Here is a 26,538-nt window from a genome sequence, read left to right on the forward strand (position 1 = left end):
AACACATGTACATATGTTTCCCTGCCACTGTTAGTCCATCAGCTCTCCATTCTCACATACCAATTTGTACACAGATCATCTGTGGGTATAGACTGTCCAGGTCTATAGTAAACACCATTAATATAGCAGCCACACATATCACTTGTCCCACATGTGTTGGTCTCTTCAATGTAGATAGGGTTATCCGGAGGACATCGTGGATAGCAACCTAGAACCCACAAAAATGAGATTCGTAAAATTACATTGCAGCAATGAACTTGACATAGTAGCAAAATTTGCATGCGAAAAGGGGAGCCAACTGGTGCCTTCCAGATGTTGCAGAACTACAACCATCCCTGGCATTTGCCATGCTGGCTGGGACTGAGGGGACTTGGAGTCCAGCAAAATCTGAAGGGTCACAGGGTCGCCATCCCTGGCATATGGGAGGCAGTCCTAGGCTTGTGGTGTCTCAGTGTCTCTTTATAGGCTGTAAACATCTTCTGCAAAACCTGTATATACACAGTTTCAGAGAGGCATCTAATGCATTAAGCAGGGAATGGGAGATGGGGGAAGTTGCTTTGGCCCAGTGGGTGAACTGTATTCCAAACTGCACTAACTAGAGTCTTAAAGACCAAAAGCTACCAGTAACTGGCAGTTTCTTACCTTCCAGATATGGCATTGAAAAGTTGGTGCTGACTTCATTAAGGATCTTGCAGGTAACAATGTCACTTCCGCAAGGCTCATAGTGCCATTCACATATATCTGTAGGATTCCAGTACTCACAAAAGATTGCTATTGGAACAAAAGATAGATAGTTGTGATAAAAACAAGTCACAGACATATATTTGCACATAGGTCACTTAACCCATAGCTGTCAACATTTCCCTTTTTTAAAGGAAAATTCCCTTATTCTGAATAGGATTCCTCGCAAGAAAAGGGAAAAGTTGACAGCTATGCTTAACGTGCAACCATTTCTATCACCTATGGAACTGAAATTCCACTTCACTCTGGTTTAACAGAACATAGACTTATTTGGACACCTCCCTCTACGGGATTGCAATCCTATGGAAAGGGAGAGGAAGGCTGTGCCCACTGGACCCACCCCTACCACCACTCCTCCTGCCAATCTTGTCCACCTGCCATCCATGAATTGGGAAGGATGTCTGTAAAGGGGAACTTGCTGTACACAAACAGGATCTCCCTGGGATTGGGAGCCTTTGCTCCCTGTGAATGGGGCCATCATTGACTCCCACTGGAGGCAGCATTGGCCACCAATGTAGATGATTTTAAAAGAGGATTGGAAAGATACATTGGGGTAAGGGCTACTAGCCATGACGGCTACACTCTGCATCAACATTTGGAGCTGTATGCCTCTGAATACCAGTTGCTGGACTGCTCTTGTGCTTGGCCCTGCTTGCAGGTTTGTCATAGGCATCTGGTTGGCCACTGATGGAACAGGATGCTGGCCTGACCTAGCAGGTTTTACTTATGTTCTTGCATGATCAGGGCTTCGAATCATGAGAAGATCCTACATGCATACCCTGAATGTTTCCCCCTAATACAAAGCCAGTGGAGACAGCAATGATGGCTAGGTTGGCCCATGTCGAGGATGCAGGGCCAGGACTCTCTCCTCTTTGGCTCGGAGTGGCTAAGAGCCTTCTTGCCTATTTGCATGCTCCCTGGGCCACTGCTCTGCTGCCTTGGGCAGCCAGGCAAGAGGCCCAGGCTCCTCTGGGTGTCTCAGCAAAGGAATCTGGTCACAGCAGCCCTGCAGACTCACTTCCCCAGTTGGGGAGTATTAGGAGGGTGAATAGAGCATCCAGCAGGGCTTGGAGGAAAGAAAGATGGAGCGAGCAAACATGAGTTGCAGGAGGAGGAAAAAAGAAGAAAGGGAGGAAGGAGACAGAAGAGAAAGTAGCAAGCAGAGGAAGGGAAGAAGGCAGGAAGGCAAATAGACAGAGCAAGGTGGAGGAGAAGGGGAAGTAGAGCAGAGCAGACCCGACCCAATACCCACAGAGTAAGTCACTGACAGAGTGCAAACAGTGCCAAAAAACTCTTTTTGAAAAAAGTTTCTGGTCCATTGCCTCTCCTGGCTTTGGAGGCACCAATATAACTCCTTGCCAAGTGTGCAAGGGAGCCTAGGTGTGCCTTTGACAGTGTGCCCAGCCCCAGTCTTGCATCATCATCACATAGTGTGGAGGCATCCCATTTTTCTGTGAGTTAATGGACCCCCCCTGGGATTCCTGTTGGAGAACAGCAAGTATGAGCAACTGACCTACTGAGAACTGAATTTTATTTGGAGGCACATGTAAAAGACATCACAAAAGAACTCACATTAGAAGCCTGTTGGTATCACATGAAATGGCTATGGGAGGAGACATTGGTACATCTCAAAATATACAGGGTGGGGCTCAGGGTTATAAAAACCAGTGCATCTAGAATTTGGGTCACTGAAAGGTATTAAGCCACTGTTTCTGGGTCATCATCTCTTTTTAATTTTATGCATACATGAGAAATATTTTATCACAAAACTCACGGCATATGTCAGGAGTCCTCCAGTAGACACAAGCTCCAGCTTTGAGGCATTCTTGTGCATAGACAGCCACTGCAGTACAGAAGCACTCACAGTCGCCTCCAGAGTCACAGGCACAAGCATCATGTACACAAGCTTCATAGTACTGATCTGGAGCCACCTATTAGGGAGTCACAGAATCACAGAGCAAGGGTATTTCAGTGGATCAACTACTGTATTTCTGCCAACCAATACCAGGATGCCTAACTCACCGCCATCTTTGATAATGATTCCCCTTAGCTGCCAATGTTTTTGGATGTTGCTGTACATGTACACAGCACATCCATGCCACAGTAGTATCCATCCCATTACACATCACAGCACTTCAACAAGGCATCAAGAATCTATGGCCCATTTTACTTCCATGAGATATTTTATCAATTCCAATTTCAGACTTTTAAGCTAGTAACATTCTGTATAGCAACAACAAATATTTGGTTTTCGGTGAAGATAATTCAGATGAATTTATGTGTTTTCATTTCAAACAATATTTCTCAAAATAGAGTACCTGCAGAGAGTTCTGGGGAGGGAAATGGGAGCTCCATACCAACTCAAGACATGTCTAACCATGATATTTCCTTCTCTTTTTCTAGAGTTTATCCTAAGTCACATTCTCATTGGATAACATCTCTTTACAGTTAAAGTTGAAAACCACTCCACTATCCAGTTTGGAATGGAATGGGTGCTACTAAGTTAGAAATTGTCTGCAGGATATTATAGATTCATCTGTTGTATGTCAAGACCTTTAAAATCAATTGCACTACTGACGATTCCCCATGGTTTGCTAGGTATTTTATGTAAACTGCTTAAATATCTTTTTATTTTTATTCTCCATATGCTCACATATGGCAATAGCTTGTTCTTTCCCCCGAGACTAGTATAGCCCAGCTTGTCCAAGTGATGACGCAACAATACTAACTTTTGAATGACATTCTTCAAACACAACACTTTTGATGAGGCTGCATTCTTTCTCTGCCCAGGATTTGCGATGAGGTTTCTTTTCACAGGGCTCAGGGTCTACATCAACATCAGGGCATGCAGTATCCTTCTTCCATGAATTTCCAAATATCAGTGCATTATTTTCTTGGACCATGTCTCTTGCAGTGAAGTCATTACTGGCCTTGCCATCAAAGTTGCCACATAAGCCACAGACTTTTCCCTAGAGAGAGGAAAAGTCAATACCTTAGGACTGGAAAAGATTTGCAATGGCTTAAAGTTAGCAGAAATTTTATTGTGATATATATTGCTTTGATTGTTTTGCCATTTGTTTTAGCATTACTAATTATGGATACTGTTGAGTTGGTGGGAGCAATGCCAGACCTTGGGGTCTCAAATTCCAGTGGCACCTTGTGTGATGCCACAGTTGGGGCCCCCTGTGTCTCTCGTGCCCCATTCTATTAATGATGCAGTAAGGCACACATGCTACCACAAGCAATAAAACGTTGGTTTTTTTGTTGCATTTATCTGTTAATAACAAATTTTCCATGGCATTAAAGGAATATGTTCAAGAATTACTCACTTTAAGATAGGGTGCCAGCTTGATGAAAATAGTAGTCTTCCTGTCCCAGATGAGAATAACACCATTGCTGGTTTCTATTACAATGTACAGCCCGACCGGCTCACGAATCCAGTAAGTCACAGAGCTAGTAGTATTCATCTCAATTGTTTCTATTTGTTTATCTTCCAACTTTATTTCAGTGCTCTAAAAAGACAGATGTGTAACAGAAGCCCCATAACGAAAACAGACATTAGCATGTTAAACTGATACCCTCAGCTCCCCTAGAGTCAGTCTGGCTCTTTTAAACTGGATATCATGACACCAGTTCTCAAAGGTAAGGAGCCTCATTTGACTAAGAACTCAAAAAATTGCCTGCACCTCCCCACTGCAACCTGATTTGATTATTTGCAGGTAAAGACCAAGCACTTTCAGGCTTATTCTCATCTATGTTCATACATACCCCAAGAAAAACTTTAATGGCCTTGGAACAGGTGACTCCAGTGGTTCCACATGGGACATTCTCTGTGATGACACTAAATGTTCCCTCCAAATCGCTGTTTCCACAGTAATCCTAATGAAGGTGTGAGAGGGAAAGATGAACAAAACGAAGGAAAACCAAAACCAGGATACTTCGATTTTCTCTTGTGTTTTAAAAAGCTGCTAAAGCTGCACTGCATATTTGTATTGGTAGCAAACTTAATATATTTTCAAATTTAACAGTCCTCTGTGGTTCAGAGGGCACTTAATTCCTCAACACATTTGCAAAATGTAACAACCAAATGAACTGGAGAAAACAAGGCTCAAAAACTAGCAAATTCTGTTTGGATGAGTGTAAACTATTTCAGCACATATTAAGCAGCCTGGAGACACCCATACAATTGGGTTTCCATTGCACAATTGAACATCATCAAATCTTCTCCAGAAGGTGGGGGGGAGTCCCAGAATTGATTTTTTGGGGGGTGGGGAGCAGAGAGGAAGGGGGTAGTTCTATTGCATAACCAGAAGTCCTGGCGCTAATGGAACCACCTTGTTAGATACTACCATTTGAAATGATCTTAACAGAACCATTGATTACTCCACCAAGTAAGAAAATTTCACAAGATGAGATGTTGAGGAATGCCTGGGAAGCCAAATAGATAGGAGATACACACACACACAATTCAAAACAGTATAAAATTCCATGAGTATAGCTGAACATTACCTGAGTAGCCACATATTCACAGTTGCCATCAAAGTCATAGAATTTTCCATCAAACGTGATGTAATGGCCACTCCCATAAATGGTACATGTCCCAAAGCATGAATTGGTGGTGCACTTCCAGCTTCCTCTTTGACAAGTACTGGAGAGTACCAAAACAATTAAAGAAATTGTGTAAGGCTTAGTCTCTGTGTCCGAGCATTGCTTTTGAAGTACTGGGTAAATGATGTAGCTGAGAAAACATGCAGTCCACCACGTACACTCTGTTTGCATAGTAGTATATTCATACATTGCTATGACTACAATAAGTGACAGTGAAAAAGATCCTACCATGTGTTGCAGTCCACATTTACTGTTTCTCCGGGGGAGTAAAAAACTTTGTTATGAATGCATGGGCAGTCCTGTTCCTGGACACAATTCCCTCTGCCATCATCTATCAATCCATCAAGGCACACACATCCTGAAACACACTCTGTCTGGAACTGTGAGGAGCAAGAAGAACATTGTGTTCACATTTTATGATAATGTCAATCAGAATTCACGGGCCTTGCATTTGATAAGTTCATAAAGCCAAATTGGACTCGGAATTACCATTCAAAGTTTACCAAATTTCTATTTGCAAGGTGAGATAAAACCTCAATTTAATTTGTTCAGAAACTTGGGTGTGTTTAAAATAAAGTTGGTCTACAAAACAGAGGCACTTTTGGAGACTTTTAGATTTGGGTTACTTTAATAATTTTTTCCAGAAGGGGGTCTTATCCTTTAAATACAAGACTGTCAATTGTTTTTTTCTTTTTCTTTTGACAAAAAGCAAACAGACAAAACCCTTGCTACCACTTCAAACCATGGTTTGGCTGCTTTCAGCAGTGTGGTCACTCCTTGGAATAGAGAGCCCTTAGGAGAGATGTTACATTGTGAAAAAATAGCATAATTTGCTTGGGAAATTATTTTCAGGGGAAAATATAGTTGCCCCCATTGGTTGGTGGCAGAGGGATTTCTATTGTTGGATACCAATATAGCATTTATTTATTTATTTATTTATTTATTTATTTATTTAAAATGAAAGGTAGAAATTATTTAAATGAAATGAAAATGTTAATAAAGTTAAAAACAATCAGAACCAATGAAGGCAAACTGGTGGTAGAAATGTGCAGGTATTTGCTTCTCCAAGTTGCAGTCCTTTTGCTAGGAAATGTCCCACAGTCTCAATGAGATTTCCTAAAGACGCCTAGAGTACAGCTTCTTTGTTAATTACATCACTTGAGGAACAAGAGAATGAAGACATTAGGGTGTCGTCAAAATACAATGAAAGTGTACCTGATCATTTCCCAGTGTTTGGCAGCTAAGATGTACTGGTGTTTGGGAAGACCAACTGTCAAAGTTGTTGCAGTCAAAATATGTCATGTTGGGTGAGCAGTCTGTAAAATAAAATATAGAACACTGACAATATTATCTTGGATCCATTTTGATAATCAACAAGAGCTGTATATAATTTTTTTATTTTTATATATAAAATTAAACAAAAAGGGCGCCAACAGACATCCCTGTTTTGTACCCATTGAACTAGGAAGCATATCTATAAATAAAGGTTTTTAATTAAAATCAGTAGTCTCTTATCAATACTTTACGTCGAGCAACTTAAACAAAGCAATTTAAACAAATCAAAGGCTGAGGATATGTCTATGAAAACTATATAAATATGTGGATTTAGAGGGGAAATTCTGATACATTTTAGGAGGAAGCAAACTATATCATGTCAGCTTGAAAAAATATAATTATTAATTGCATTTTTATTCATTCTTTTCACAAAAAATGGCTCATATTCTTAAGAACAGCTTCAAAATCATACAGACGACAACTCAAACTGGAAAAAGTTATAATGTAACATGAAATTGTACACCTACGTTCAGGGGTTACGTCCACTGGCACACAATGAAATCTTCCATGTCTGCAAACGCTAGAATGGAATACACAACCGGGGGGGGGGGAAATGGTAAGCCAGATATTTGAGCTTATAAGTGATTCCCAATTTATACAATGCTACTAACAAAAACTAAAGATCTGCTGCAAAAATTTAAGAGTACCATTTCTGCTAAACATTGCTTGAACACCATGGGTGCCCTACTGACAATGCATAAAACAAAGTAAGAGCAAGTGCCAAAGACAAAATGTCAGTTTCTTAATAAGATTTGACAAGATATTTCTAAGCTGAGACATATAGTTTTGAGGGGAATATGGAGGAACCTTTGGATTACGCATTAAATACTGGGGGGGCAGGTGTTGTGTACACTTATATTGCTGACTTCTCAAGTAATCTCAAGAATTCACAGTGCAATATTTCAGCACCTCTTTGTTCTTTGAACACTATGCCTGGTGAACAACATAGATGTCTAAAGTTTCTTAAAAACTAATCACTCCACAATGCATTCTGATGCTTGTATTTCTCATTTTGATTTGGAAGGGAGTTCCTCTTCTGAATTAGTATCACAAACCTCTAAATTGTCTTATGGTTAATGAAGAGAATGCTCATACACAGCCAACGTAATCCCAAGATTCCCCATCTCATTCCACCTGCAAACATTGTAGGATTGCAACTAAAAGAGAGCAGTTCCTGGTACTGAACGTTGAGCTTCCCACCTAATGAGAAAGACCATAAACTGTTGTGTTAACATACCAGCGCTCATCCTGTTTCATTATAACATATCCGGGATTTATGGGTACACCCTTGTAATAGCACGGGCACTGAGCAATTGGCACACATTTGCCACTGTCATCCATATAGGAATTATCAGGGCAGCCACAGCCATCTACTGGAGTAAAGCCTTCCAAGCAGTACTTATGACCATCAGAAAGAGAGCGGCAAGTTTGCTGGCAAGTCAGATTGTAACGGAAGACTTGGCTGGCTTGGCAAGAGGATTCTTCTTTGTCTGAATGAAGGGGAGAAAGTGACAAAAAGTCAGAGTGGATAGAATAAATTCTGCTCACCATTCCTAAATATATTCCTGCTCACCATTCCTAAGCCATTCAGTGCATGCTGTCTGAATTCTACTTCTGTTAAGACCCCTATGAAGAAATGTTGTCATGCTTGGGTGAAACTAAACACTTATGAGGTAGCAATTAAGACAATGAGAGGGGAAAACTATTATTGTCTAGCTCACAGATGGAGAACCTTTTTCATCTCAAAGGTACAACCTTCTGGGGGCCAGTGGTAGGCAGCGCCAGAGGTAAAAGTGGGTGGACCAACTAATGCAAATGTTTTCTTTGTACAGTACTCTAGCTTGTACACACACCCTTCTCTACCCTCCACCCTCCATCCAGGCAAGCAAAAAAGCATTATTAAGGATACATCGCAGTCACGCAAAAACACTCAATAAATATGCAAAACAGAGCCAGGAGGAGAGTGTGGTATGGGGAGAGTTGTGAGGGCCAGGCAGAGAGGGCCGCATTTGGCCCCTATTCCTGGTCTAGCTGAAAGATTAAATGGCAGGAAGTAATAAATGACTTAGCATTGCCTCATTAAGTCATACTGCAGGCACACTAGTATCCCAAATGGAATTGTCCAGTACTTCTACATTCATTGTATCTGTCCACAAGTATTACTGTGTCAATGTAAACAACATACATGGGTGCTTCCCTTCAACTTCAACAAAACCTTTTGCATCTTCCAAAAACCATATATTTTGATGAATGGGGTATGCTACATTTGTTGATATTAACTACATTCTAGTCTCAAAACATTACAGTTAGCACACAGTTATTCAAAAGGTTTTGCTCCATTTTGTTCAAGGCAAGGGTGGGGATATAGGCACTTACTGCAAACATTCTTTCTCCAGCCCCATAACATGACCCCTTTGAAGGCACAGGCTCTTGCGTATGATGATAGGGCAGCACACATACATTCTTCGTTGGCATTACAATTACAGGTATCATATTTGCAGCGCTGGGCAAGGGGAGGGGGGAAAAGCCAGTAAACATTCAAGTACATTTGTAGGAAGATGAATGAAGAGCTAGTCCTCAACAGTAGCAATGCTACACAATGGTGCCCTGTTCCACAGTTAAAATGAAAGTAAAATGATAAACTGACAGCTTTTCCTTAGCAATGCCATTTGTTCCTCTCCTTCTTCCATTTAAAAATGTTAGTAGTTTTTTCAAGATTGCTTTCTCACATGCTAGAGTGAACTTCTCCTATTATTTTGCTTAATTTGTTAAAAGCAATGAATGGGCTGTTTCCCCCACAGCAAGGTGATCCACTTAAAACAGGTAGTGAATCATTCTCAGCCCAGGGGCCACAGTCTTTTCTCAGCATGCTTTCAGGGGGTCACATATCAGTGGTAGGCAGGGCAAAGGCAAAAGTGGGTGGAGCAACTAATGTAAATTTCCGCTTTGTAAAGCACTCTCATTTCTACATGCGTACCCTTCTCTGTACCAGACAACACCAGGCAAACAAGAGGCATTGTCAGAGTTCAAGGACACATTCTGGCCAGGTAACAACATGGAAGCAGGGTCAGTCATGGTATGTGGCCTGAAGAGAGTTACAAGGGCTCGATAAGGAGGCCTGGGGGCCACATTTGGCATCTGAGCACAAGGTTCTCCACCCCGACCTAAAAGCAGACTGGCTCACCTCCACCATGTTGCCTGTCATCAGGGTTAGAACTATTTGGGGAATCTGGGAACTCCTCTGACCAAGATCCCCCCAAAACTACAACTAGTACCACACACCCAAGGACTGGCACTTCTTGAATTGCATGAACTTCCCAAAGCAAGCCGTGTTGGTTTTTTTACTGATGTAATTTTTCAAATCAGTTTCTCATGCTGTTGCTATTTTGTTTTGTTTTTTATTTAAAAAAGCTGGATAATTTTTCTAAAATCTTGAGTGTAGCTAAAAGAGCCCTCTGGCTCATGACTCTCTTCTAGATAACTATTATTTGGCTCTTTTCACAACAATGGGTTTGCTCTAGTTCCCGTATTCCAACTGAAAGGGCTAGAAATTTGGCTGGGTTTGAAACTGGATAATCCATTGTCAGTAATTCTAACCTTCAAGCCCTATGAAAAGCAGCTGGGAAGAAAGCTGCAGAACTTGCTTTACCACCACTCTTTTCAGTTTATCATAATACCTGAAAGTGAACAACTCCATGTAACAAAACACCAAGCTGCATGAATAAAGACTCAGAATAATTTGAAAATCCATACCTTATAATAATCTGTTGGATCAATGACTGAGTGACATCTGGCAAAAGGAGTTTCTGTACTTTTCAACAAAGAGCACCAATGTTCAGCATACTTTTCTGGAGAGAAATAAAATGTTATTATAAACCATTCACTTCATGTATTTCTATGTAATGCCTATAGCCATACGCTAGAATTCAAATAACTATGCAGTACAATACAGCAAAACAAAATGAATACTGTATGTGTCTGGATGTTTGAACACTATGCAGCTTCTCTGTCATTTAAAGGCAAGTAGCTACCCACATAACTGGGCAACAAAATCGTCTGAGGACTGTACATGCTCAACAGTTTTGTCTTCAAAAGACTATAAAGCACAGTAAACATAAACAGAAGTAATACTATGGATGGAAACTGTAAGCAGGCTTCCATTTTCACAACCACAATAGATAAAATGAGCATTTCTTCTTCATCTCTAGCAGTGTTGTATCCTATTTCTTTAGAAAAGTTTTCTTTTGAGACAGTGACATGAAACTTACAGTGTATTCAAAGCCTCAGACCTAGCACAGATTTATACATCACAACTTGCTCTCCCAAGTAATAAAAAAAATTGGCCCCGCCTTCAGATTCAATATTTGACCTGAAAATTGGATATAGATGGCACACAGATATTGAAATCTGTTATTTATTTATGAAAACCACCCATCCTTACCATTCTCAACGCTAAGAGTACAAGGGTGGTCCCAGTTATCCAACATATCACTGCAGCTGGCTTGTGCTTTCCACGTGTTAGCAAAGGAAGCCCCTGTTGCTTCTATTAATCCACTTGATGTTTTGAAGTCATCTCCTTCTATTCCGTTGTAGTTCCCACAAAGACCTATTGATAAAAGCAACAGATGTTGGCTGTGAGTTTCTTTCAAGGCGTGCCTTTCTTTTTTGTAAAATGGGAATAGTGAGCAATTTACTAAGATTTTCTAGAGATAAATTTCCACACATCCAATAAGCACATCACTTCCAATCAGCATGAACATTGTGCATATGTGTATATATACCCCAGCATAATTGAATGCCTTTTGACAACTGTGCTGTTCTCTGCCCCAGCTCTTTTTAGTTCAAATAGCATGCCTGCAGAATTAGTCTAGCATATAATATATTATGTGTGTGTCACGATTTACAATTTATTGCCTTGAGACAATTTGTGGAGATAAAAATGTCTTAATAAATAAAAAAGCGACTAAACAAGTTGTTGTTTTTTGCAGGTAGGTATTTGACCCCATGTATCTTTAATTTGAAAACAAACAAACACCCCCTTGTTAGTGTTACTATTGGCGGAATCCTCTTCCCTGCAGTTCAGACTTGCCTTGGAGAGTTGCCTGGGCAGTCTGGTCCACAATGACAAAGAGCTGCATAACTGGAACCAGCTGGATCTCCAGCCTGAGGCCTAAGGTCGCCTGCACAATAATGTAGTTTGAAGACGGCTGGAAAACTGTGAAGCTGGCTGAAAAACAAAAGGAAGGCCAAGTTATCACCTGCTTATTGTAATGCACTCATCAAATCAGAGGGGCAAATACAGTATCCATTGTGTATTATACCAGATTCCCATATCAGATGCCTTTGCTGTTATGAAGAACATTGCCATTGGCTGAATAACCAGCCAGGAGAGCAAGAAAGCAGTGGCGTAGCGTGGGGGGTGCAGGGGGGCCCGGCCGCACCGGGCGCAACATCTGGGGGGGGTGCGCGCTCACACTCGCAGCTCTCTGCCCCTACCTGGCTCACTCACACTCTCTCACACAAGGGGGCGCAAATTACTTGCCTTGCCCCGGGTGCTGACAAGCCACGCTACGCCACTGCAAGAAAGGTTAGGTGTTGGCCTGGAATGGTTTCTTAATGAAGAGAAGAGGAAAGCGGCGGGGAGGGGGGCAGATATGAAAAAGGAAAGGGACAGGGAAGAGTCCCCAGACAAGGACAAGCAATCATTTGGATCATTCCCTGCCAAATAAACCAAGGAGTACATTGTCTCACCCTCCTTTCCAGCATATTTTATTTTGCATTTAATTTAATCATGCTCCATAACATCTAAGGATTTGTGGAACCATCAATTTAGGCGGTGGGTGGGGTGGGGTGGAAGTTGAGGGTTCCTTTCCTCACCTGTTACATGAGGCAAATGAATTTCTATTTCATTCAGTAATACGGTACCATCTGATCTGAAAACTACGACCTGTGTGAAGAGAGAAACAGCCTACGTTAGTGTGACCTCAGGGTCTTAAAGGGTGAGGAATGTAATAGAATCATATCATTTTAGAGTTGGAAGGGACCTGGGGGTCATGTTAAATGAACATTAATAATAACGATTGTAATGCCCAAAAGGAACCCACCCTGGAAATTTTGAACATTGACAGTTTTCTTATATCTAACAACAGGAAGTTGGTTAAGAGCTTAAGCAACCCAAAGAACTAAGCAATGGAACATGTATGTGCACACACACATGAATGCCCCTTCATACACACTTATGCACAATGTTGTGCAAATCCCTATTGGAGAGCACCTGGCACCAGAGAACGCTCATTTCTTGGACTGGAAGGCATGAACCTCTGAGGGAACGTTGCAAAACATACTATAACTTTCAGAATATATGGATTAATTACGATGGAATTTATCTGACTTAGATTATTCTGGTTGCTTATTAACCAAATCATCCAAAAATTAGATAAGAAGAATCAAAGCATTGTTTTCCAAAGCATCAGCAGTTCCTAATTATGTTGTTTTCAGCTTTGTTCTTTCAAGAAAGTACGGTATTAAAATCTCCAGTTTTAAAAGTGATTGTATTTGTATTCATACATTTTCAGTTTTTGCCAGTTTGCAGCTGCACAGTGGCTGCAATCCTGCACCTGGGTACTCAGTCAGGCAATGTGTCTCAGCCTACTTCACTCTTCCCCCAAAGTAGATCATGGGGAAGGGGGGGTTGCATCCTGCTCTGGCAGGGAGCAGGCAGGTCATAGTGGGCATTTGGATGCATATCATGTTCACAAACCAGAGCCAGGGAGAGATTTGTAAGCCCGGCATCCACTCCTTACCAATTCTGAATTATCTCAGTGCCCATAACCCTCCCTGGGTTCTTAATGTAGCTACAGCCAGTTGCTTAGAAACAAAGTAGGTTCTTATTTATTTTCCAGCTGACCAGATAGACAAATCGGGTTTTGGAGGAGAGATGCCAGCTACTTATGGTTTTGGGACCTGGTGGAGAAAGGAACCCTTTTGGAGTTTGCTTGGATCACACACCCTTGTGTGTGTCTTGGGGCTGGGGCTGGGGGTCAGTGACTCCAGACAATCTCCTTCCATTTTCAGATGCTGGAAATTATTTGCTAAAAGGTATTTCATAGAACTACACATTCAGTAACTTCCTAAACTGAAGAAAGCTAAACAGGATCAGATTAAATCTGCAAAGCAGAGGGCAGGGAACCTGTGGCTCTCAAAATGTTCCTGGACTGCAGCTCCCATCATCCTTTGCCACTGAGAACAGGAGCCCGTTGACATTTGGTGGGTCACAGGTAGCACCCATCCCTGCTGTAAAGTCTGCATACTCTTTGGCAATTGGCAGCTAAGTAGTCATGAGTGTACAGCGCAGAACTGTGACATGAGGAAATAATGCTGAAAAATCTCTTATCAAATCTTTGGCAAGGATTTCTGGCCAATGGTAGCTTTTAAAATGTTTATAGGGTATATTTTACAAACATATTAAGTATGAAATATGTAAAAGGAAGATATGACAAAATAAATAGAACCTGAAAGTCATGGAAATGTGGGCTTGGATTTAAAGAGGATGTAAAAACACATACGAGATAAGCAAAGTATATAAAATATAAAAAATGAAATGAGGATTTCTATGTTTGGTTTACTGTATTGTTCAATGTAATTCTGACACTTGGATCAATGTTCAGAAGTTTAAATGTTAACCAGAACCTCTTGGAGTGGTAAAATTACATATTACATAATTCCACACACACAGCCCATGAAGCTTAGCAAGAAGTATGAGCAGAATACAAATGGAATAAGATGTCAATGGAAGGGGAGGGTTGGGAATCTTAGAATACGGTTGACTGGCTAGATCTTTGAGTTATGAAGAAAATCTTTATTTGGCATCATATTTTGGATGAACTAGCTCAGAGCCATACCACCATTACCCTAAACTTACGTTTTTCTTCTCGTCTATTAACAGAACCACCGTCTTTAGGCATGTCTGCTTGTCAGTAGAACCGCATGGGCCTAGTTCTCCCAAGAGGGCATGTGAGTCATTCTGTATGCTCTGCAATTACAGAAGAACAAATAGAATCAAACTGGTCAACTTTTGCTGATATGAAATGATTCCTTTCACAGATAGGCTGAAATTACCCGTTCAGACAAAAAGTGCAATAAATCATTGACCTTAAGGATGTCACATTCCATGATCCGGGTCACAGGCCTTTCTTTTCCTTTTTCCTTTTTCTTTCAGGAAGAGTATAAGCCCTCCTTCTGGGAAATATTTGACATCTAACCTCAAATTGCCATTCCCCATTCCTTTCCAATTCCTTTTTTGAATTCCCAACCCCCATTTTAGCCGTATCTTAGATTCAGCTATATTGCAATACAAAGACACAGGCAAGAGTGGGAAATGACCCAGACAAAAGCAGGTGTGGCCACACAGACATACAAACACACTGCATCCAAGGCAGGAAGGCTAGCCCTTTCTCATTCACCTGCACTCTATCGGAAGGTTACCCTACCCCACTGTGGCATAATTCCTTCGACCAGAGTAGAAGAGTCTGGTGCACGTACCTTGCTCAGCACATAGTAGCAGTCACCATGGAAGGTGTACTTCTTTCCATCAAAGGTAGTAATGTGAGACCCTCCCTCCACTGCACATTTACTGGGACAGGGTAAATCCTGGCATATCCATCTACCTGATTGGCAGGTGCTGTGAAAACAGACAAGAAATCAAAAGTGGGATCTGGACATACAGAAATTATACTAGAAGTACCTGCACCATAGGACGCGGGTGGCGCTGTGGGCTAAAGCCTCAATGCCTAGGGCTTGCCGATCGAAAGGTCGGCGGTTCGAATCCCCGCGGCGGGGTGCGCTCCCGCTGTTCGGTCCCAGCGCCTGCCCACCTAGCAGTTCGAAAGCACCCCCGGGTGCAAGTAGATAAATAGGTACCGCTTACCAGCGGGAAGGTAAACGGCGTTCCGTGTGCGGCTCTGGCTCGCCAGAGCAGCGATGTCACGCTGGCCACGTGACCCGGAAGTGTCCCCGGACAGCGCTGGCCCCCGGCCAATAAATGTGAGATGGGCGCACAAACCCCACAGTCTGTCAAGACTGGCCCGTTTCGGGCAGGGGTACCTTTACCTTTACCTTTACCTGCACCATAGCAGTGGAGCCACTACAGCAGGTCAATTTGGAAATGAGTCCATAACACTTTTGGACCTTATAACCTCTTCTTTTTCCAAACATTCCAGATTCAGCAAGCCATAAAGGTGCTGATGATACATTGCAAAGTGGCAGCAGCAATCCCCTTTTCTCTACCCCAAGAATGACCGCTCCCCGCTTAAAATGGGGGGGCGGCCTTTGCGTGGACGCGCGCAGCCCTGGATCTGGAGCGGCCCCATCAGCATAGGCTTGGCTTTGCCTTCCCTCAGGTGGGATACCTGGAGGTCTCCGCCTACCTCAGTCAGTTGTCCAATCCCACCTGGGGGAAGCGTTGCCAAGGAGACCAGGCCAGGTAGGGGAGGGATTACCTGCCCACACAATAGAGGGAGGATCTTACCTGGGAATCCTCACTTGGCTCCAGAGCTTCTCCCACCCTACCCACCCTCAGTTAATGTCTTCTTTGCAGGTTAACTTTTCTTCATAGGTTTTACAGGTAACTTTTCTTCACAGGTATGCGGGCGCTGCTACGTTAAGGTCGCTGTTAAAGGGCCGGAAATGAATTTCCCTACATTGGCAGGTTTCGCCTTTCCCGTAGCAAAACGTCACAACTTTGGCGGTATCAGGCCTTGGGCGGAATCCTTTAGTCCATCTTCCTCTTTGCGGCGGCGATACCAGGGTTCCCCATTAAAGGGGTTTCTGAAGGGAGGCTTTGACCGTACGATGAAAGGTCGTCATCTCCCTTGCAGCAGCGGCGTAACGGGGGCGGCTATCTCTGCTTGAACATATGTTCTCCAGAGCCGGCCCATCCCCCCCCCACACACTGGATAACCCTGAAGCTCCCTAGGTCCCCGGCTGGGGACTGGGGAGGGAGAACGCCCAATGCCTGAGCCAAGGTCTACCCACATTTGAAATTTAATAAAGTTGTGGCCAATTTAATCCCATAGCACATTGTCTTGAGTCGTTATTCCACATGACGGGGGGACCGCTCGGGATCTGGGGACTCCGCCTGTCCACGCAATGTTGCTGCTGCTGCTGCTGCTGAAATATGTTTTTACAATTAGAGATTTAGACTCATATAGCAATATCAGATGGGTACATAATTGGTAATGCTGGGCAATTTTTCACCGGGGCTTGCTAGAACCAGTTGTCTATGTTTTAGCATAAAATGATACAATGTATTAGATATGAAAGCCTGTGACGGTACAAGGTGTTTGTCCAGAGATTCACATCCCTACAAGAATCCTTTAAGTGACAACTCTGAAATAAAAAGCTATAATTACTCTCAGAGGGCACGGACAGGCTTACCAGCTTTCACAGTCATTGGTGATGTTTTTACCAGGAGAAAATAATTTCCCACGAAGTTTGCAGTAACACTGGCTCGTGGCCACACAGCCTTTCCCAGTGATATCATCATATACTGTGCCTGCAAAACAAAACAAAAAGATGCTCATAGTTCATGACAATCCAAGGCTGCACATCTGAACTTGGGTTTCCCATTTCTAAGCCCATTGTTGTATCCACTAGGCCACACATAAATTGTTACCTTCAGGGCAAAAGCAGCCATCCATGTAGTGTTCTTCACATAGTTTGCTGATCCCCATGTGTGAACAGGTGTCCATACAGGGTGAGCCACTTTCCAGGTAGATCATGTTTCCAGGACATGACTTAGCTAAAATAATGAAAGAAATAGCACTGACTATATGCATACATTGACATGAAATTAGGGTTCAATCAAAAGAAAGAATCCAGGCAGCTAAAACCATAATCCTAATTAGTTTCAGTTGGATTTAAATACACAATTTCCTAAGTTTCTTGTTCTCTGTTCTTCTTGCCTCTCCAGCATGAAAACAATTATTCAGAAACTTTCCACCAAAATCAGTGGAAAAGCTTTCCTTGGCTACTATGAGAAAACAGGATTGGAACCCAAGACTGCTGTTTGGAAATTAACCTTAAGGATGGGGACCTTTCAAGACCATTCTGAGTTACATGAATTTAAAGAGAGATTTCACCCTCCCCTGTTAAACGCTCCTGGCTGCATCTTAGATGAATCCAGTTAATCACTTACGACACAGTTGTGGTGTCCTCCAGTTCTGAGGATTGCCACCAGCGTGGGAACACTGGCGGGAAAACTCTGAGATGGTGCTGCAAAGGCAGAAGGAGTCCTCTGTATGCTGGCAAGCACATCTGTCCTGCATACAGGCTTGGATATACTGTTCCAGATTCAGGCGGGACTGACAATCTGCAAAAGCCGGAGCAGTCAGCAGCTTCTCACACTCCTCACGCTAGAAATAGAGGAAAGTACGGTTTAACAGGCCTCCCAAGCTCAGTTTCCAAAGTGGCACTACATAACACAAGGAAGAAGGTCCAGGCTTTTCACAATAGTCTATGTTTGTACAGGATAATCCATTTTTATTCTTTCCTCAATCTTATGATTCAGAGCAAGAACTGGGAGCATCATAAAGTGGTTGCACACCTTAGTACACACTTGCTATTTCTCTAACAGAGATGGGTATCTCTATTCCTGGTATGTACCATATAACACAGTTTTCAAGACTTACATGTTGGCTGCAAGATTCAATAGGTTGTGTCTCATCAGGGTCTTCACATACTGTATTGGGTTTATTAATCTTCTGTAGGTTTCCAAATGTGATTGGATTGTAGCTCAGACCTGTGAGATAGATTGAGCAGCATGTTCTATTATTTCCATTAACCAGAACAAACAGCATCTTTGTTTTCCTCTCAGTGTCACAACCAGAGCTTAGAGGCATAATTTCACACCAGATGGTACTGTTCACTTACTATAGATTACTTATACCCTTTAAAGTTTTAAATTGAACACTTTTTTGCTCATCATTCAAAGATTAATTGAAACACGCTACATTTTGAATGTTTTCTACATTTTAAACCTATGCTTATAGCAGAATTCATGAATTTCTGGGCTTAAATTTGGATTTATAGAAAGATGTTGTGTTTTCACAATCTGTACAGTGAACTCCATCAGTCATTTAAACATTCACATGTTTCCTAGGAGAATATGCTGCTCTTAAGCCACCCTGATCTGACAAACAAACACCAGGTTAAATAGTGTTTTGGACCATCTCCAAATCTGCTTTTGTTAATTTAGGGTGATATCCAACCAACATCAATCACAGGCAGAGCAGACCTTCTGAAATAAATGAACATGTTACGCAATTTCCTTGATTTCAGTGAGTATAACATAGTTGGATATCACCCACAGAATTCATTCCACATTTGTGGACCAAGCTTTTAAAAATAGTATGCATTTTAATCTCTCTGTACTTTTCTAACCACCCAGCAAAGAAACCATTGCTTTGTTCTCACCTGTGCATTTAAACTCCTCATATTATGTAACTCATTATAATAATCATTTCTCTATAATGTTGTCCAACTTACCATTGGAGAGAAATTCATTGTAAACCTGCTGGCCATTGTAATCCCCACAAAGACCACAAGTACCGTTGTTAAACTTGGTGTCCAGTTCAATCTAAATTGAAAAAGGAAAACCCGAAGGAACATATCAGCTATTGTAGCAAATAAATATGTAAAGTTGCCTTATGTTGAGTCAGATCATTGGGATACTGAGCCCAGTATGGCTGCTCTGACTGACATGGGGGTCCAGTGTCTCAAGCATATGATTTTTCCTTTCCTGCCACAGGAGATCCTTTAACCAGAGTTGCCAGGAGTTTGATTTGGGATTTTAAGGTGACAAGCAAGACAACTGCTTTAGAAAAAAAGAGGCCAAAAAGGAAGGGCCAGGTTCAACTAATGAGTTCTGCTACTGGAAGCCAGTGGAAGGACTTCTGCTAGCCGAATAGTTCTTTTGACTCCTCTCCTAGCCCACTCACTGCCATGCCTCCCCAAATCGGCTTGCAGGGGTTGGAGGAAAATCCACAACAGAGCATGGGGAGAGAAATGGGGAGATCATTCTGTCTAGTAAACTGAAATGCTTGCACCGACAGAACTATCTTCTTAGTGCTACACTGAATTCTTCCTAGAGGATTGTATTCAACTAAGCCCTACTGAAATTAATGAGCCTAAGTTAGTCATGTCCATAAACTTCAATGGGCTTACTCTAAGCAGGACTAGCATTGAATTCTAGCGGAACTGTAGAGCAGCCACCAAGAATGGTTCTCTACTTTCCTTTGCAGTCAAGAGGGTTCTGTTGGGTGCTCTTAATCACAAGACAGGGACATAGGGCAGAAATAGGTCACTTGAGTGAGCTGGACCTGTACCATAAAACCTATACCAAAGTCTCAAAATAGAAGCTGAAGGCCACACATACCATCAAAGCAGCTTCTCTGTTCCATATCAAAACTAGGCCCACTCTGGCATAGAGTTTGGTATACATATCATTCTTCTCAATCAGAATACCAGAATGATAGTACGGAGTCCTTGCACTATAGGAAAGAAAGTCATACAGAGTTTTTATTAGATTCCATTGCAAGCAACAGCTCCAGCATTAGATGAGAAAGCACACCTTTGCAGAATTTCTCAGATCTATTTTACAGCCCCTATAACATCCCAGTATGCTCCCCAACTTCCAATCTAAAATGAACACGAATACACAGAAATAAGCAGAATCTTATTCATGGCCTGTGAGGTTTATCTCAGATTCTGCATTCAAGTTTCAGCATTCATCTAAGAAAATTGATGGTCAAATTTTCCTCACCAGTTTAAGAGGGTGCTTATTTTAAGTATTTTATTTATTTATTATTTCAATGTTTCCACTGGAAATTTCCTAGTCATCCTGTGCTTTAGATTTTACATTGTCACTAGTGCTTATTAATACAGGTTCCTAAAGACTCAAGCCTTGGCTGAAGATCTTAGAAACATAGGAGGCTGTCCAAAGTCAGAAAATGAGTCTATCAAGCTCAGTGTTGTTTACCATGACAGGCAGTGGCTCTGTAGGTTTTCAGAAAGGAGTCTCTCTTAGCCCTACCTGCAGGTAATGAAGATTGAATTTGGGACTTTAGCCACTGAGATGCAAACCTTTCCACTGATGGGTAAATGACAAAGTGTGCAACTGAAGGTCCAGAGTTGCAATGTGACTCCAAGGTAAAAGTTTCCTTATGAGTAAAGGTACTCCTCAAGACAAAGGGCTCTTGGAACAATCTTAACCAACTGTAGTTAGGTTTCCATGTGGCCTGAGATGCCACAAGCTAAGGTTACATCACCCCTTTGCTTGAGACTCCCAGTAGCTAGGAAGTCCCTGTGAATTAGCCTACCTTAAATTATGTTTCCTGTGTTACTGGTCCCTGGACTGTTACCTGCTGATGCTGTTCTTGGATCATGTTTGAAGTCAAATTGGTTCCCTGTGCCTGACCTTGGTTTGTCCTTGACTCTGCTGGCACAACATCTCCTACCATTGTCTGGTGAGCTTATGTGCGGGTGTAGACTTTGTGGATCACAGTCTATACAGGTTGTATGTATCCAGAGTAGGGTGGGACGGGTGTAGCAGTATTACATAGATGATTCCCTTAATATGGGACGGGGCTTGTGTGCCTCTAAACTCCCTTTACAATGAATGTCATTATGAGGAAATCAATACTTGATAGATTGACCACCTCCACCCCAACACACCTCTTGATTTTAACTGAAGTGCCCTTAGTCTTGCTACACAAGAGTTATATTTCCAAAGCAGGATATTACTGCATAAGTGGTTTTACTCATTTCAGAGCCTTTGTTGCAGAGTAAAATGTTAGTCAACCTAAGAATAGTGGAACAGGTCACATTACAGGAAAAGGAAAATATTAACATTCACTATGGGAAAGAATATGTTTCCTTAAGCCAATTACCTAACATTTGGCATGGATTTCAAACACAATAATCTGATGTGGAATGTCCTTCTGACTACAAATTACTACTTTAAGAAGAAAAACCATGATCCATCTCAGCTATGATAGGTTTGGAAAAACAACGAAAGTTCACAAAGGCCAAACTGAACTAGCCCACCAGCAAGCTAGATGTGTCATTCTCACATGGTGTTCGCATAGCTAGGAGAGCTGCTGTTGTGTCTCTCTGAGCTTCCTCCTTCATCTCCAGCATAAATAGGGATAGGTATATGGTAGTAGTAGCCCATCACTGTAACTGGGCACGTGGTCAGTGTGTACAGTGAGACTTAGGGAAGCCAGAAACATAACAGTCAGTGCCTTGTTCTGGATGTCTTTTTGTTAAAGGAGATCACAGTATGTGAAGTATAACTAAAGAGGTGAAATATGCCAGAGATAGCCATGAAAATAATCAGGTTTTTTAACAATCCTGGATGTCGTCTGTGTGCATTATAAAATGAAATTCATAGTATAAGTATTGATTTTCCATTTTTGTACCTTGCTTAAATAATAATTCCTACTGGTGGTTGTCTCCGGCAGTTTGTGCCTTTTCAGTTACATTTCAAAACCGGACTGTAAAATACTGCACATTAGCAGCAGTGCTGGGGAAATTGCTCACAATCTTAATGGTCCCCTGCTCATTTAATAAAATTTGTAGGTAATTGTGTCATTGGGAGTTGGAGGCTGAATTCATAGAATGTGCAAAATCTCACTGAAAAACTATCAAAACTAGTTTGGCTTCCCTTGACACTTCTGGAGATGTTGTAGAAATGTCACTTGGTCTTATTAAAAAACAACGCCTTTTTTTACTTCCTTGAAATTTCCTCAGATGTTTCACCTGAAAAACTCCAGGCTCACTTCGAAAAGGCAAGATTTCAGTGGCAGTACTCCTTAAGATCTATGCCCTGACTTTCTACACAATGCATTTCCCTCAAGTTTATTTTGAGTGGCGGGAGGTTGTTGCCACAATTTATATTATGAGCTTTTTGTGAAAGAACTGTGGCTAAACACTGGAAGCCTTAGAAGCATAATAATATGGGAAGAACTTACATTTGCCCATCCACCACCACCATCTTGTGAGTGAGGTAGATTGCAACATCCTTAATTGTGATAAGGACATATTGAATGTCAGGGTGTCCTTGCTCATTCAGTTCACGCTGGATGTGGACAGAGAACTCCTGGTAAGATTCACGGCAGTCAGACACAAAGTTGTATTCACAGACACCAGGAAACTGGTAGAAATCTCCATCAAAAGTTTTGAAGTGGTTGTTCCCCCAAGTACTGCAGACATAGTGGCCATGGCTAGAAGTTCTTCCTGAAAAATGAGGACAAAGCAACCACTGAGTGCAATCATGGAACAATAAAGCAGAAAAATGACACATAATTAAATAAAAACAAGCCATAAAATCCAAAGAGCTTCTGAAGGGAAAGGGGTCAACAACCAGGATTAAACGTTCTACTACAATGTTGGTATTTCATTTTTTATAGTTACCGATGCAACATATCAAGAAATATGTACACTTATGCTCTGAGAAAGGCACACACATGTTATTGGGCTTGCTGCTACAGCAAGATCTTTGCCATAAAGCTGTGAAACATAGGCACCTTGGGACACAGGTGAAGTGCTGCACACTAATGCAACAATTACATGATTTCTCTGGTTACCGTTTATTTATCCATCAGGATAGCTTAGGTAATGCAAAACAGCCGAAGCACTTCTAGTAAAGGTTCTGCCAGTCACACAGAATCTCCTACTTTTAATTAAAAAATAAAGTAAGTTCCTCTACCACATATGCTAGCTGACTCAACTTTATATCCATAAATGATGGGGCCATTTAGCTTCCATTTCCAAATAAAGTTCTACACCATCTGCAGGTCTTTGGTATTTATTCTCTCTGTGCAAAACCTGTGGATTCTTCGAATCCATAAGGACCTGCTGTTGCAAAGCCCAGTTGAGCACCTGAAGCTGGGCCTTGATTGTCTAACTAACAGATGAAAGCAACAGACCTCCTCAGGTGGTGGACTCTCCTTCATTGGAGGCTTTTAAGCAAAGGTTGAGTGGTCATCTGCCATGGATGCTAAGCTGAGTTACCTGCATTGCAGGGCATTGGACCTCAGGGTCCCTTCTACAGTTCTCTGCTGTATGATCTATGAACTATAATGGCAAATCAGTATTATAGTGCTGAAAGAGCTGTCAAGATAAACTAAGGCAAAAATTACTCCAGCCTGTGGTCCTCCACAGATGTGCTGGCTGGAGGTGATGGGAGTTCAACCCCAGAACATCTGGAAGATACCAGCCTGGTATAGGCTAGTGCACAACATCTCTCCCCTCCTACCACAAATTCCCAGAGGCAGAATCACCTATGCCTTAACTCTGCCAGCAAATTAGTTCACATCATCCAGAATATTATATATTATAAGCAGAGAGCAAAAGCACCCAGTGTTCATCATGCAAAAGTAGTCATACAGACTACTTTTCATATACTCAAAAACCTTATTGATTAGCCAAGCAATTTAAATATTTTACTTGTTGCACATTGCACCAGCCAGTGAGTGTTCCCCAGGCTTCCCCACTGGACAATCCCACAGTATCTCCTTTAAAAGTCTTACCTTTTCTAACTTCAGCTGCATAGCAGATGGCCAGCCATAGTGTCAAAAGGCTGGTAAGCCTTAGCCCCATGGTGGCTAAGAGGGAAGGACAGAGGTCCCTCTATAGCCATCCTTTATATAATGTCCATTGGTGCTATTCATGCTACCATAGGGGAGGAGATGGAAGGTGAGGAGGAGTGGTCAAAATGGGTACAGTGTTTGCTGAGATTAGAAAGTAAACAGAGGTGAAATTTTCATTGTAATTCCTGTAATTTAGCATTCGGGAACATTGAGGAAATAGTATATTATTGATTCAGTTATCATGCAAGTTTCCTTTTTTATTGCCCTTTTGCATTTCTCTGAAAGGGTGTCTGTCTTCCTTCAGTCACACGCAATATCAGTGTGAAGCATCTCCTAGCTCTAGAAAGTACTTGAACAATGTTAAACTAAATGAAATGCAGCCTGTGATTCCCACAACTCTTTTTCCTAATTACCCAGGAACCTAATTAGGAATTACTTAGGAACTAATTGCCCAAGAGAGTATTCAGCAGTACAGCCCAAACTCCACTTTATCACCTCAGTGGGAACTAAGCTTCTGTCTCAGCAAAATGAAAGGGACGAAGGAAGGAGGGAGGGAGGAAGAAGCTGCATGTGGTTTCCACCCCTGTGTGAAGAAGGGACTGAATTCTCTCTGGACCCCCCTGAACTTGTGAAAGGGTACAGGATAAGTCTGGGGGAAATTGAAATAGGGAATGTCCTTCAATGTATGCTTCTCAGTTGTTTAATTTCTCTGCTGGACATTGACTTGTCTGTCGCCTATATGTGAAGACTACCTTAACCTTTCCATGGATGTCATTCAGGTGCCTGGGCCTACTTGAACTAAGTAATCCATGCAAAATTGCTGTTAACATGGCCAAAACTGACATTGCAAGCTCCTATAGAAACTTTTATAATAATAATAATAATAATAATAATAATTTATTATTTATACCCCGCCCATCTGGCTGGGCCTCCCCAGCCACTCTGGGCGGCTTCCATAAAAACCAAAAATACAATAAAATATCACACGTTAAAAACTTCCCTGAACAGGGCTGCCTTAAGATGTCTCCTGAATGTCAGGTAGTTGTTTATCGCCTTGACATCTGCTGGAAGGGTGTTCCACAGGGCGGGCGCCACTACCGAGAAGGCCCTCTGCCTGGTTCCCTGTAGCTTTGCTTCTCGCAATGAGGGAACCGCCAGAAGGCCCTCGGCGCTGGACCTCAGCGTCCAGGCAGAATGATGGGGGTGGAGACGCTCCTTCAGGTATACTGGACCGAGGCCGTTTAGGGCTTTAAAGGTCAGCACCAACACTTTGAATTGTGCTCGGAAACGTACTGGGAGCCAATGCAGGTCTTTCAAGACCGGTGTTATATGGTCTCGGCGGCCGCTCCCAGTCACCAGTCTAGCTGCCGCATTCTGGATTAGTTGTAGTTTCCGAGTCACCTTCAAAGGTAGCCCCACGTAGAGTGCATTGCAGTAGTCCAAGCGGGAGATAACCAGAGCATGCACCACTCTCGCGAGACAGTCCGCAGGCAGATAGGGTCTCAGCCTACGTACCAGATGGAGCTGGTGAACAGCTGCCCTGGACACAGATTTGACCTGTGCCTCCATGGACAGCTGTGAGTCCAAAATGACTCCCAGGCTGCGCACCTGGTCCTTCAGGGGCACAGTTACCCCATTCAGGACCAGGGAATCCTCCACACCTGCCCGCCTTCTGTCCCCCAAGAACAGTACTTCTGTCTTGTCAGGATTCAACCTCAATCTGTTAGCCGCCATCCATCCTCCAACCGCCTCCAGACACTCACACAGGACCTTCACCGCCTTCACTGGTTCTGATTTAAAAGAGAGGTAGAGCTGGGTATCATCCGCATACTGATGAACACCCAGCCCAAACCTCCTGATGATCTCTCCCAGCGGCCGCATGTAGATGTTGAAAAGCATGGGGGAGAGGACAGAACCCTGAGGCACCCCACAAGTGAGAGCCCAGGGGTCTGAACACTCACCCCCCACCACCACTTTCTGAACACGGCCCAGGAGGAAGGAGCGGAACCACTGTATAACAGTGCCCCCAGCTCCATTTGTATCATTTGTAAAATCCTGCATCCCACTCTTTAGCTGTCGCATACCAGATGGAAACATTTGAAGAACTGGTGGTTAACGGTTTGCTCATTCCTACCATCTCTTCTTTCATTAGAATGGCTTTCTTGTAATTTTCTTGGAAACATACTAATCGTTCTATAATAAGGGC

The 26,538-nt window shown here is 42.4% G+C and overlaps 1 protein-coding gene across 1 annotated transcript in view; it reads right to left on the minus strand.

Annotated features, from left to right (window-relative positions):
* The window catches only part of MUC2 (mucin 2, oligomeric mucus/gel-forming), a 61,896-nt gene extending 37,550 nt beyond the window's left edge, over positions 1-24,346 (minus strand). The window contains exons 1-26 of the mRNA XM_082196131.1: positions 24,273-24,346; positions 22,713-22,977; positions 20,117-20,231; positions 19,228-19,318; positions 18,372-18,481; positions 17,879-18,095; positions 17,357-17,482; positions 17,119-17,236; positions 15,226-15,364; positions 14,606-14,716; positions 12,562-12,631; positions 11,774-11,911; positions 11,126-11,290; positions 10,438-10,532; positions 9,061-9,187; positions 7,922-8,174; positions 7,152-7,204; positions 6,565-6,665; positions 5,578-5,729; positions 5,251-5,389; positions 4,510-4,620; positions 4,071-4,253; positions 3,471-3,710; positions 2,516-2,672; positions 643-771; positions 61-208 (exon numbers count right to left, since the gene is read on the minus strand). Of these exons, the coding sequence (XP_082052257.1) occupies positions 61-208; positions 643-771; positions 2,516-2,672; positions 3,471-3,710; positions 4,071-4,253; positions 4,510-4,620; positions 5,251-5,389; positions 5,578-5,729; positions 6,565-6,665; positions 7,152-7,204; positions 7,922-8,174; positions 9,061-9,187; positions 10,438-10,532; positions 11,126-11,290; positions 11,774-11,911; positions 12,562-12,631; positions 14,606-14,716; positions 15,226-15,364; positions 17,119-17,236; positions 17,357-17,482; positions 17,879-18,095; positions 18,372-18,481; positions 19,228-19,318; positions 20,117-20,231; positions 22,713-22,977; positions 24,273-24,342 (3,623 nt within the window). The 5' untranslated portion in view covers positions 24,343-24,346. The remainder of the gene's footprint in view (positions 1-60; positions 209-642; positions 772-2,515; positions 2,673-3,470; positions 3,711-4,070; positions 4,254-4,509; positions 4,621-5,250; positions 5,390-5,577; positions 5,730-6,564; positions 6,666-7,151; positions 7,205-7,921; positions 8,175-9,060; positions 9,188-10,437; positions 10,533-11,125; positions 11,291-11,773; positions 11,912-12,561; positions 12,632-14,605; positions 14,717-15,225; positions 15,365-17,118; positions 17,237-17,356; positions 17,483-17,878; positions 18,096-18,371; positions 18,482-19,227; positions 19,319-20,116; positions 20,232-22,712; positions 22,978-24,272) is intronic.
* Positions 24,347-26,538: the final 2,192 nt, after the last annotated feature.

Source organism: Podarcis vaucheri, assembly GCF_965113315.1.
Source record: "Podarcis vaucheri genome assembly, chromosome: 1".
Taxonomy (NCBI): domain Eukaryota; kingdom Metazoa; phylum Chordata; class Lepidosauria; order Squamata; family Lacertidae; genus Podarcis; species Podarcis vaucheri.